The 13,267-nt window shown below is 36.7% G+C and overlaps 2 protein-coding genes across 2 annotated transcripts; one reads left to right on the forward strand and one right to left on the reverse strand.

Annotated features, from left to right (window-relative positions):
- Positions 1-1,020: 1,020 nt before the first annotated feature.
- Positions 1,021-4,338, forward strand: LOC134678022 (zinc finger protein 708-like). Its single transcript, XM_063536457.1, has 2 exons — positions 1,021-1,328; positions 3,053-4,338. Exons 1-2 carry the CDS (start codon positions 1,139-1,141, stop codon positions 4,255-4,257), a joined length of 1,395 nt encoding a protein of 464 aa, XP_063392527.1. The 5' UTR covers positions 1,021-1,138; the 3' UTR covers positions 4,258-4,338.
- A 4,785-nt stretch (positions 4,339-9,123) lies between these two features.
- LOC134677876 (zinc finger protein OZF-like) lies at positions 9,124-11,767 on the reverse strand. The gene is made up of 2 exons (XM_063536309.1): positions 11,366-11,767; positions 9,124-10,580 (listed from the first exon to the last, which is right to left on the reverse strand). The coding sequence occupies exons 1-2, from the start codon at positions 11,625-11,627 to the stop codon at positions 9,343-9,345; spliced, it is 1,500 nt and encodes a 499-aa protein (XP_063392379.1). The 5' UTR covers positions 11,628-11,767; the 3' UTR covers positions 9,124-9,342.
- Positions 11,768-13,267: the final 1,500 nt, after the last annotated feature.

Raw genomic sequence — 13,267 nt, forward strand, 5'->3', positions numbered from 1 at the left:
GAGAAAGGATACTAGTTGCTGCGTCGTGAAAGAGAACAGAAAAGGTTGGGCCCTTGTGCGATGCAAATTGCAATGCACCATAGATATAAGAATATATACAGATGCCTTCCAAGCGAGCTGTCAGTGGGACCACTTTTTGTTTAGTGTACGATTAACAAAGCGACCCACTTTGCTGTAGCCATGTCGATAAAGTCATATCGATAAACTACCGACATTTCTTGCAATTTTAATTTTACTTCAAAGGTTTAACTATACCTAAAATGAACAAAAACGCTTTTTTTCTTTATTGTGGTTATCAGATCACAATTTTGTAGTCACGCCCCAGGAGAGAACCAAGGGAAAGTTCAGATATTTAATTAAAATACATAAATACCTATTATAGTTCGTTTTTTTTAGCATTAGAAAGAACTCCACAGAAGCAAGCGTGCAGTTTTTATCAGGCTCTTTAATTGTTAATAATTATTGAATTATCTAATGTAGCATGGTCAATACATATAATTTACTTTAAATTATTACCGCTAAAAGTGCCGGATTTGGAACCACAAGCTTACTTCTGCGAAGTTCTTTCTAATGCTAAAAAAAATGGACTATAAAATAGGTGGTCCGCAATAATTGAATTATTTTATTACATTATAATATATTCATTATCCATTAGCATTTCAATTATGTTTATGTTTAACGAAGATATTGAAGCTTCAATTAATCGCTATTTGGTTCCGCTGTGTAGCGTTTATCGATATATAACATGATTAAAATCGACTTTTCACATGCCTAAAAGAGCACACATATACGTTTTTACGCACACATGCACAACCCGGGTCGCCTAAAAAGGGGCCACTTGGATTTGAAGTCCATCTTGTCAACAGTATAGTTGTCCTTTTTTGACAAATGGCATTTTAAAAGAGCGAGGAGAGAGAAATGATACTAGTTGCTGCGCCGTCAAATAGAACAATAAAGGTAGGGGCCTTGCAATGCACACATGGCTGTTTACAGTTACACACTTTAAACCTTGCATCAGCCAGTCGCACAATCAAAAAAGAAATGCACCCTACCGATTTGCATTCTATTGTATAAGTAAACGCATGTTTACTTCCGTTTTTTTTTCTATGTGTTGTGTTAGCATTTAACAACTAAAGACATGTCTCTGATACATGTGAAGGAAGAGTATGAATATGAAGAGTTACTCGAGGATGTGTACTGTAAAGAGGAACCCTATTCAGACGAGGATACGGCGCGACTTGAGCTATACGCCGATCACCAGGTGAAGGGCGAGCTCGTGCTCGGCCCGGAGGTGATGTTTCCTCCCGATAAAGCACATGCGGCACAAGGTATATACGTGACGATCTCATATCACAATTTTATAACAGGGGTGGTACCTTATCTAAATATCTATATCATGTATCATGTCCATACATTGGGGTTTTCGGTGCGGGAATGTTTTACACTAGCCAAATAACAGGTAAAAACTGTAAAAAACGATACTATTTTAACATTTCTAAGCACATTTGGACCTTAATACTTACGTTTAATTCATAGTCTGGGAATTATTTTACAATAAACAAAGTTATAAATACACGAAATCATTCCCGCACCGAAAATCCTAATGTATGATCATGTCTAACTTTATGACTTCTTTTTACCAGACCAAGTTAGCGCATAGTTAGCTTAAATGGAATATTTATTTATTTATTTAGTTATAATTGCTTACATATGTATTGGTCTTCAGTTCTTCAAGTAATAATTGCTTCAATCTAGACATGCGGCAGCATGTCAAGCCAAGTTCAAGCAAAGGAACTGGCTAGCCAGCGCCAAGTGTAATATTACACAAACCACTTGGTGCCACTTTTGACCCTTCTATAACTAAAAACATCTTTAATGTAAACATGAAACTAAGTGTTTAATTATATCCATAAGGACATCTAGAAGCCCAAATTTCATGAAGCTAGCTCAAACGGTTATAAAGATATGGAGATCAAAAAGTCGTAAATTTTAAGACTGACTGACTGACTTATAGTACCTAAACCTAACCTACTTCCAGATGGCCTAGAAGGATGAAATTTGGAATCCAGCTCTGTTATTGTGTGTAAGCGTAGGAAAAAAATCTAAAAATAAAATAAAGTGAAAAATAGGGGGGGGTCCCCATACAAAAAAAAATATTTTTTTATTGTAGCGTCGGAACCGTTACAAGCAGATATTTGAAACTACCCCAATATATGTATTATTATATTTGCTATATAAAAATAAAGTTAAGTCAAAAAATAAGTGGTGTCCCCATACAAAAAACTTGTAATACGCTCTAAACAACCGGTCAACGGTGTGTCGTCGGTGGCGCGCGGCACCACATAATTATACAAAGAACAGAAGTAAAAACCATGCAGCGTAAACACAAGAAAAAACATTAAATCTCAATACCTGCCTAGTTTTCTTTACAAAAAGTATTGATATCCCACCAAAAACATAAATGTAAATAAAAAAGGAAAGCCAAGTTCAATACAAAAATTATGCTTGGCTGTGGGGTTCGCCGCAAAAAGAATGGAGATCTAAATGAGTGCCAAGTTCTATGCAAAATCCAAATATGTATTTATAGGAACAAAATAACATTATAAACAAGTATTAAACTCTATTTCTTTGCTTTATTGGATACCTATGACAATTGCTGTTATTTAAAAAAATGTGAGATCTTAAAGTAGGTTAGATTTAGATTGACGCCAACTGTACATGTAGGTACCTCTTCTTAGACCAATTTGGATATATAATATTTTATTATTTAGTAGTTCAATAGAATAATTTACATAAGTACAGGGAAACCTGGTTGCATTATTAGATAATACATATCTTAAATGAAAAAAAAATGTTTCATAATTGTATGAACTACAATTTATAGGAAATAAAAGCATACCTATCTGTATTTATTACCTCCAAAGTCATTCTATTTCAAATTGTCACATGCATCATTCCCAAGCATATTCAAGTAAGCTTACACTTAAAACTTTATCAAGAAATAAGTGTAAATAATCTGTATTAATACACTTTTATAATTGTCTCATTTCAGTTGCCCTAGCAACGGAAGGAAGAAAGGATTTGTCCGCGGAAAAATCTCCACAGCATGAGGAAAGTCAGGTTTCATTGTGTCTCAAACAATTTGAACTACAAGACTGTGTTGTGCAACTCGAACGCATACCCCTTTCATCCCTCGATAATATGAACATATCTGAATATGCAAAAGACTCAAGACTTTCCCATGCTAACGATGATAATAAATCAAGAAAGTACACAAATAACATTAATAAGGAAGTGAATAAGTCCAAAACTTACATTTGCGATACATGCAACAAAACATTCATGAGAAGAAAGCCATTTCTCCATCATTTGAGGATACATAACAAACCTTACGCTTGTGATTTATGTAAAAGAAAATTTACACTACGAAAATATTTAAGACAACATGAATTAGTACATCGAGCGAAGCAAAATATATCTTGTGACATATGTAGTAGGGAGTTTACGAGGAAAGCCAATTTGCCCAGACATATGTTAAAACACACTGGAGAGAAACCGTATCACTGTGAAATATGTGATACGCATTTCAGATACAAGGACACTTTAGCTATTCATAATCCAAAGCACAATGATAAGATGCTATACACCTGCGAAATATGCTATAAGAACTTTTTATCTCACTCCAGTTTATGCAGACATAAGCTGACACACACTAAAATATATTCGTGTGAAACATGTGAAAAAAAGTTTACCACTAAGGGTAGTTTAAACAAGCATTTGTCAACGCATTTGAAGGACCGACCTCGACCTTTTTCTTGCAATATGTGTACCAAAAAGTATTTTAGTAAAGGGGACTTAACTCTGCATATACTTACTCACACCAGCGAAAAGCTATTCGCGTGCTATATTTGCGAAAAGGCGTTCAAGTGCAAACGTTATTTATTAAGCCATCATCGCCTATTTCATAGTGGGAAGAAACCACACTATAGTCAAGGTGAAACTAAAAAGCCTCACAGCTGCGAAATATGTGGAAACAAGTTTAGAATGAAATCACATTTAACAATACATCAGCTGATTCATAGTGGGGAGAAACCATTTTGTTGTGAAATTTGTAAAAAATCCTTCAGACACGGATCAACGTTAACCTATCATATGAGAACTCACACAGGCGAGAAGCCATACAAATGCGCAGTGTGTGCCCAACAGTTCACGACAAGTAGTAATTATAACAAGCATAAGCGAGATGCACATAAGTAACATAGAGTCCGACTAACCTAACTTTGCACCAACTGAATAAAACAAAGTGAGGGTCATTACAGACATATTTTTTAAGGTTCCGTACCCAAAGGGTAAAACGGGACCCTATTACTAAGACTTCGCTGTCCGTCCGTCCGTCCGTCCGTCTGTCTGTCACCAGGCTATCTCACGAACAGTGAGAGGTAAACAGTGAGAGTGAAGGGTAAACCTGTGGGTACGGAACCCTAAAAAACAGAATAAAATAAAGATTTAAGTGGGGCTCCCATACAGCAAACGTGATTTTTGACCAAAGTTAAGCAACGTCGGGCGTGGTCAGTACTTGGATGGGTGACCGTTTTCTTTTTGCATTTTTCCGTTTTTTTTGCTTTATGGTACGGAACCCTTCGTGCGCGAGTCCGACTCGCACTTGCCCGGTTTTTTATTTACTCGTTTCATTCACTGTCAAATTAACAATATGCCGCACACCCACTAGGGTGGCACCACACTCACACTGACCGAATAATTATCCTATCTGGCCTAGTGGGTACTGACCCTGCCTGCGAAGCCGATGGTCCTGGGTTCGAATCCTGGTAATTTATTTGTGTGATGAACTCAGATATTTGTCCTGAGTCATGGGTGTTTTCTATGTACATAAGTATGTATTTATCTATATAAGTTTGTTTATATCGTCGCCTAGTACCCATAGTACAAGCTATGCTTAGTTTGGGACTAGGTCGATCAGTGTAAGATGTCCCCAATATTTATATATTTTATTTTATTAACTGTAACTAACCATTTCAGGTGGACATACTGACACCGAAGTTATTACAAATGGTTCGAAGGCAGGATTTATCATTTTTATTTTAAAAAAATTGACAGGAACAATGCCATACGCGGTATTGATGTTATTTTTATTTTAACTGCCTAGCTATGACGGTTCATGAGATACAGCCTGGTGACAGACAGAAGGACGGACGGACAGCGGAGTCTTAGTAATAGGGTCCCGTTTTAATACCTAATTAATAAATTAAATACCTAAAAAACTTACATTTTAAGTATTTTTTTTGTGTAATGATGAATGTATCGTATACATAATTGTATTGCTTGTACTTTGTGTTGTGTATAATACTTGTTATTTTTTGTATTTAATGACATTACAAAGCTGTAAAACCACCTATCTATGGTAAAATAGTAAACCTATGGTTCACTATTTCAACACTGACCTAAGCACCAATACCAAATTTATTATCAATATTAAATTTTCTTTCTGAATATATCTCCAGCATTAAACTATTTGGCCTCAAAACTAGGTAATAATTATATAAATCAAGATATTCGAGTTACTTTTGGAAGACTGTCTATTAGTTGGGTGGTATTACGGAACTCTGGTGGTGGTGGTGGTCTGGTGGTGTTGTTCTTATATCTGTGTAGGCAGGGCCGGATTAACCCTAAGTCAAAGTAGGCAACTGCCTAGGGACCCCGCCTCGGCTAGGGGGCCCCGGCGGCTCACCGTGCATCAAATAAAATTTTGTTCCATAGGGTCAAAATTCATGAGTAATTTTTTTATTCTTATAATGAGTATACCTTGTTATTGTTTTTTTTTTCGATCCATTTAAATTAATGAGATACTGTAATAAAATGGAAGCAAAACGTTACAGTTTACGGGGCGTATTCTGCGTACCTGTTGTAAAGTTGTAATAATAGAGATTTTCAGGAAAAATAGTTCATTTTTTTTCGAACAACTAACAACTTTTGGGTTAGTTCGACTCAGAATCACGAGGACTATTGATTAAAACAAAGAAAAAGAAAGAAGACGAACGTGTGCCCAGTTTTTCATAGGTATGCTCGACCTCACTTTTTACCTCAATTTACCATTGGTTTGTGTTCCACATCTCCTCTACTTCAGCTTAGCCTTTGGCCTCGCTGCGCCAAGCTTGGCCTGCGGTCTCGCTTTTTAATACAATAGACATTGGTTCGTGTCTGTGCTCAACTAAGTATTTATCCTGAAGCCTGATGAAGCACGGCTTCGCATGAAAGCTCGCCTCACTGGGGCAGTTCGGACTTTTAGGCCCAGATGAAGATCGATACTCGGCCTTTTAAAACGTATTCACAATTTGCGAAAAAAATTTCGCGCTCGCTGCGCTCGCGTTTATTTTTGGTTCTTTAGTTGTCCCCTTTATCATCGACATGTTAGCTTGACTGGTGAATGAATAGAGTTAGACCAAAGTATGCAATGATTTTGATAGCATACGCAGTGCAAGTATTATTTATACGTCATAATTTCATATAAGTTTTGACGTTTAAAATAACACTTGCACTGCGAGTGCTATCAAAATTGTTACAGCCTTATCTTGGTCTAACTCTAGTAATTTAAGTGATTTTAACATAACATTTTAACATATGGATTCTAATCATGTGGCTCGGCGTTTGGTCTTATGGTCGGACAATCGCTGTTCAGCCTCGCAAAATATTAACTATTGCGAAAATCTACTTTGCGCCACTAGTTCAGCTTAGCTTTCCTCGCTTAAAATTTGCCAATAGAGGTATATAGGAAAGTGACGCAGAAGCTCACATCTTTGGTATTCCACTGGGAATTGACCTTAAGCCTAACGGGCTCTCCCCACACTTGACGCGACGCGGAATCGGCCAAAACCGATAGAATAAGCTTTAAGTCCACGCAATAAGAGCGAAAAAGACATCGTTCGATTAAGATCGGCTTGGCCAACGCTGAAGATTTAAATTAAAACCGCAAATTTATTTCCCTGTACTGAATACGCTGTGTGCAGAATTGACTGTGGGGGGCCCCGATATGCTTAATCCGGCCCTGTGTGTAGGTATAAGGAACCCTCTGAAACTTTTCATGGCTTTTATGTATTTTATGTATTTTTTTGTGTTTTTATGTATTTTATGTATTTTTTTTATGTATTTTTTATGGCTTTTATGTATGGCATTTCTGTTTTTATTTTCTCCTATTAGGAAATAGTCTTGTGCTAATTGAGTTTATTATAAATGAGTGAAATTAAAGCAAATAGTTTGAAATTATTAAATGACTTTTAATAAAATGTCACCGTACAATTAATCCAGGTACCGTCTTTACCATAAGGGCACACAGGGCCCCCATCCTCAAGGGGCCCCGAAGGACAGACTGTAAAGGCCTGCGCAAACCGACAGAGCGCAACGGAGATCACTTTAAAATTATCAATGTATTTTCTTCCCTATTTCAGTTACCTTCGGGTATAAATTTAAATGCTTTGAGACCGACCTCGGAGCATCACGGAGGATTGTTACTCCGCGGCATCGAGGAGCACGTTAGAGGATACAGCGACGGCATGCGCCGAGGCCTCCCGAGTGCGCCGGAGTAGCGCCGGGACGACGGGTGAGAACTCGTGCACACTAGTCACTAATCCCTTGTGATAGAGTACACGCGGCGGCATGCCGCGGCATCCCCCGGCCTGCGCCGAAGTGCTTCTTGGTGCGCCGGCCGCCAGCGCTCGGGCTGGCGGGCGCTTGCGATATCGCGATTTTACCTCGCCGGTGTGCGCTGCGCGGCGTAAATCCTCCCCGGTGATCTGCGCTACGCTCCGCCGGTTTGCGCTGGCCTTAACAGTATATTTGATTACCCATAATGAATAAAAGATCATAGTAGAAAAATGTTAGTTTGATTAGCTTTCTTTACTTTCCAAAAGAGCCCCAAAATCTTTGTGCCCAAGGACCCCAGCATAGCTAAAGACGGCCCTGATTATTCATTCAATATGTAGCTACTTATTTTATTTGGAAGCCCTATTATGGTAACATCTACACGCATGACCAGGGGCTCATTTCTCGAACGGTATTAGTCTAATATGTATGTATTATTAGCGTGTTGCCATGGTAACTCGTAGGGCTTGACAGGGGCCCATTTCGCGAACGATATTAGTCTAATATTATTAGTGTGTTGTCAGGACAACCCATACTATTTGACATTTCGACGACTAATAATATTAGTCTAAGTAATACCGTTCGAGAAAGTTTTTGAGCGAATTGGGGCAACGTTTGAGGGAGGGAGGTCATGACCCTCGTTCCGGGTCATTCCTGATGCAGAGGCTGTCTATCGCGGTCCAGCGTGGCAACGCGGCGAGTGTGATGGGCACCTTTGCATCTGGAAGGGCGCGGGACGAGTTTTTTGATTGAGTTCTCGGTTGTGGCTTTATTTAGCTTAGTTTTAATTTAGTTTAATTTAGAGTTAATTTAATAATTGATCGAGTGTGTTTAGGTATAAGTTTTAATTGATAAGAAATATAATGTATTGTGGGGTTCGAGAAATAGTTATTAGATAGGGTAACTAAGAGTGACTAACCATCATACCATCTGAGTTATTTGATAAGGGTATAAGGGGGCCTTATATCTATAAATATGCTATAATAATATAGCCTTTATATCTGACATTTAAACTTACAAATACAAATAACTTTATTTTGCATGAAATATGGTACAAAAGATAGTCACACAATATTGGGTAACACATATTTCACCAGCATCTGGCATGCAAAAAACTAAAACTACAACTAAAACTAAGTCTTAATCTATATACATGTTAATATTTTCAATTGTGTTTTCAACTGGATGTTTCCTTGTCAGTTTGCCTTCTGGCAAAGGCCTCCCCTAGAATTGCCAGTCTTCTGGCTTGGTTCAGGTTAGATTGTTGTTTTGCGTTCTAGATTTGCTTTATTTAAATATTTATTGTATAATCTGGTTTTTGTTAAGTTATGTTTATGTTTTTACATTTCGGTTTACTTTTTCTGAAGACGTTGGTCGTACTCCCCACGGGGACCAGCCGGATAAATATGCAATGAAAACACAATTTTTTATATTGTACTATTTATTGTGTCATTTATTTGTACAGTTCAGTAACAAATTATACCTTTTCAGACGGACGTAAATGTAATTTTCTTGCCTGAGTTTTGGGACTAAAAGCTGACCATTAACTTCTTACAAACCGCCTCAGTTATACGACGTATAATTAAATACAAAACAAAAAAAGCAAACAGTTTGTCCTTAATTTTTTCGTGAAGTTTCAACAAATTTAATGATTACACTGCGCAAGAAAATTTGATACCCTCTGAAATTTCACTTAAACACTTGCCCTTGACAAATTCGTGGCTTATAATTCGCTCTTGAATGCTTTTGCTTATGGAAACTCAATCTTCCACTTGTTGTGAACCGCATTGGGCATATTTCGCAGGCATAAGGTCTTTCCCCGGTGTGTATTCTCATATGTGATGTTAACACTGAGTTAGAAATAAAACCCTTTTTGCAAACTTCACATGGAAATGGCTTTTCGCCAGTGTGTCTTCTCTCATGTATAACCAAATGGGACTTTCGACCAAACTTACTTTCACAAAAGTCGCAGGAAAACATCTGTTTACTACCGTAAAATCCGTGCGTTTGTAAATGCTCGTCCAAACTTTCTTTATGTTTCAATCGCTTCCCACAAACATCGCACTCAAAAGGCTTCTCGTCCGAGTGAGAACGTTTATGGTTGATTAAATTTCTTTCGTAATTAAATCTCTTGTTACATATATCACAAGAAAACAGACGGTCATCCATGTGTGTAAGAACATGGTATTTCAAGGATGACTGAGTGGCAAACTTTCTTCCACATAGTTCACACTTGAAAGGTTTCTCCCCTGAATGAGTTAACTTATGTTTACGTAAAGACGAAGGGTACGGGAACTTCTTTTGACATATTTCACAAGCGTAAGGTTTTTCCCCTGAATGAGTTAACTTATGTTCACGTAAAGACGAAGGGTACAGGAACTTCTTTTGACATATTTCACAAGCGTAAGGTTTTTCATACAAATGTTTCTCCCCTGAATGAGTTAACTTATGGTTACGTAAAGAAGAAGGGTACGGGAACTTCTTTTGACATATTTCACAAGCGTAAGGTTTTTCATACAAATGTTTCTCCCCTGAATGAGTTAACTTATGGTTACGTAAAGACGAAGGGTACGGGAACTTCTTTTGACATATTTCACAAGCGTAAGGTTTTCCACACATTTTATTTAGTAAGTGTTTGATAATTGAAGCTCTCCTTGCATATGGTTTGCTGCAAGTATCACAAATGTAAACTTTCTTCGCAACTTTAAGGGTCTTTTTGTTACAATTTTTTCTTGTTCTCTTCAGTTTTGCTGTTGGAATAGAAGTTAACCTGGGCAATGAATGGCGTTGAGATTTCTTGAAATTATCAATAGGTATGCGCTCGAGTTTGACAACACAATTCTGGTGCAATATTTGCTTGACACAACTTAAAAACTCCGGATTTGTCTCCTCCTTAATCTGTGTTTCCATCCATCCATCAATTGAAACTGTAACAAAGCATGGTATTCTTTCAAATAGTTACATTAATTTCCTTGGAACGGAGTAATAAAATAACCTGATCTAATGAAAAAGTTAATTATTTGTTGTGTAAGTTGTGTAACACATTGTATTGATGAAAAAAATAGGAACAATTTTTTGCCTCAATACAATGTTTAACCTCTGGAGAGCTGAACTAGACTATTCTTTGTGTCTTTAGGTATTTAAATAAAAGTAAACAAAATCTACCCTCAAATGGCTCCTTAAGCCAGTTGAGGGTAGTTGAAAACATTACATGATCAAATAATGTATACTGCAAAACGTAATTCAAGACCAAAAAAAGTCAACAATGTTGCCACTTTTTATAGCGCGTCTTGTATTTATGTAAAAATAAGTAAATAAAAGTACTTTTTTTAAATAGTAGGAGTAAAATTACTAATGAATAATGTATCTTAGCATTATTATTTATCAGAAGGAATTTACTATTTTACAAACAAATCATTGCAATGGCAACATTGTCTTACTTTTTTTGGTCTTGAATTGCGTTTTGCAGTTTAGGTTAAAGTCAGGTCGTTCAGTGAGTGATCCAGGCGGTTTTGTATTTGGTTGGTTAACCAATAAATGTTATAACTACCCAGAAATGTACAAATTGTTTGTTTACTTTTTTTTAATACTAGACAGAGTTAGGCCAAAATTAAAGAATTTTTTTAAAGTTTTCAATGATATGCAACAGTTGATGTCATCACATCACACTCTTATTATGGAGTTTAAAAACAAAATCTGTAACAAAACTTACTATGGTCATCTTCGATCTGACGTAACAGTTCCGAGGCCAGGTCAAGTTCATTCTTCACTTCCTGGCCGGTATACCCAGCCAGCTCATCCCTCACAATATCTTCTGAATCCTCTTTGCTCTCTGGTATATCTGTGGCACATTCAGACTCTGCCTTTATACGCACTACAGGGTCCAGCCCAGTGCTTAGATGATGGTCAATATGACAGTGAGGCTCCTCTTTTATGCACTCGTCTTCCTCTTTTATACTTTCTTCCAGTGACATACTGTTTTTACGTGTTTATGTGTATGCGCAGGTTAGTTTGACGCGGTAAGTTATTAATCGAAGAAGGGCATCGATTAAATAAGTTTTTAAAAAAGGAAGTTATTACGCAAAATGCTACACATTTATTAGTAAATACAATTAATTTATAGTTCCAGAAATATTCAGTAAACAAATTTACTGCTTGTCGTTTGCCAAGCCCATAGATTAGGCCAAACGGATGCATAGATATAAGAATCAGTGTTGCCAGGGCTCTGGAGTCATAAGTTACGTTTCGTTTCCCTAAAAGTCACGTTTTTGCTGCTCAAGTCACATTTTTATATTATTGTATTGTATGGGTAGGTAAATCGATTTTGTTAGAAGAAACTCAGAAAATAATATATTTCGCAAGAAAATCTACTAACCTTATATGATTTTTCCTCAAAAGGAAAAAACGAGCGTCTGTCTGTCTGTCCGTCTGTCACAGCCTATTTTCACGGAAACTACTGGACCAATTAAGTTGAAATTTGGTACACATATGTAAATTAGTGACCCAAAGACGGACATGTAAGTCATGTAGTAAACAAATGAATTTTAAGCATGGGGGCTACTTTTGGGGGGTCAATGAGAAAGTTAAAAAATTAAGATTTTCAATAACCCAAGCAAATTAGAAAAATCTGCGGAATTGATTTGTGTAGTTTTGAAAATTGGTACAGGTATACCTTGTGGTGTCCAGATAAACATACTAAAAGTCCTCGAGGGTAGGGGGTGTGCTGAGGGTGCAGGGAGAGTTGAAGGTACCTTTTTTCATATTTTTGCTCATATCTCGAATATATATGTACAAATAGCATTATAATTACTTCGGACAAAAGTTTTATCATAAAATTTCCTACAAATTTGGTTATGTTTATTTTTACTCTACGATCAATACTTTAGGAGCTTCAGGCTGTTAAAGTAAAATTAGGATAAAAAATAGACGATTTAAGAAAACGTCGTTTTTTCGTAATTGTTCATCATAAATAAAAAATTTAGTTTGGAGTAAGCAAGCTAAGTGACCTGCTGATAAAATATAAAAAAAAAACGGTTAAGAGCATGTCGGGCCATGCTCAGTGTAGGGTTCCGTAGTTATCCGTCTGTCAAAATAGACTATTCGCAAAAACTCAAAAACAGCTATACCGATTAGGTTCGCTATATTTTTCCTTAAAAGTCTTTACTAAGCTATGTTTTTATGATTTTTATCATATTTTTTGGACCCATGGTTCAAAAGTTAGGGGAACTAAAGGGGAAAAAACATTTTTTTTTCTTTCCGAAAATATTAAGTTGATCAAAAAATGGTTCTTGAAGACCCGTATTCGTTCTATCAGACCTATCTAACTATATCCCACACTATAAGGTGGAAGCGAAAAAAAATTCATCCCCACTTTAATGTAGGGCAGCCACCGTATAAAAAATATTTTTTTCTAGTTTCTATTATTAAATTTGGCATGAATATATAAATTTGTTACACTTACAAAGTCGTAAAATATAAACTAGAATAATATTTTTTTAAGGCGACTCCCCTTACTCCCTACGTTAAGTGGGGATGAATTTTTTTTTTCGCTTTAACCCTATAGTGTAGCGTGTCTTGGATAGGTCTTTTAAAATGAATAAGGGTCTTTAAGGAC

Source organism: Cydia fagiglandana, chromosome 27, assembly GCF_963556715.1.
Source record: "Cydia fagiglandana chromosome 27, ilCydFagi1.1, whole genome shotgun sequence".
NCBI lineage: Eukaryota > Metazoa > Arthropoda > Insecta > Lepidoptera > Tortricidae > Cydia > Cydia fagiglandana.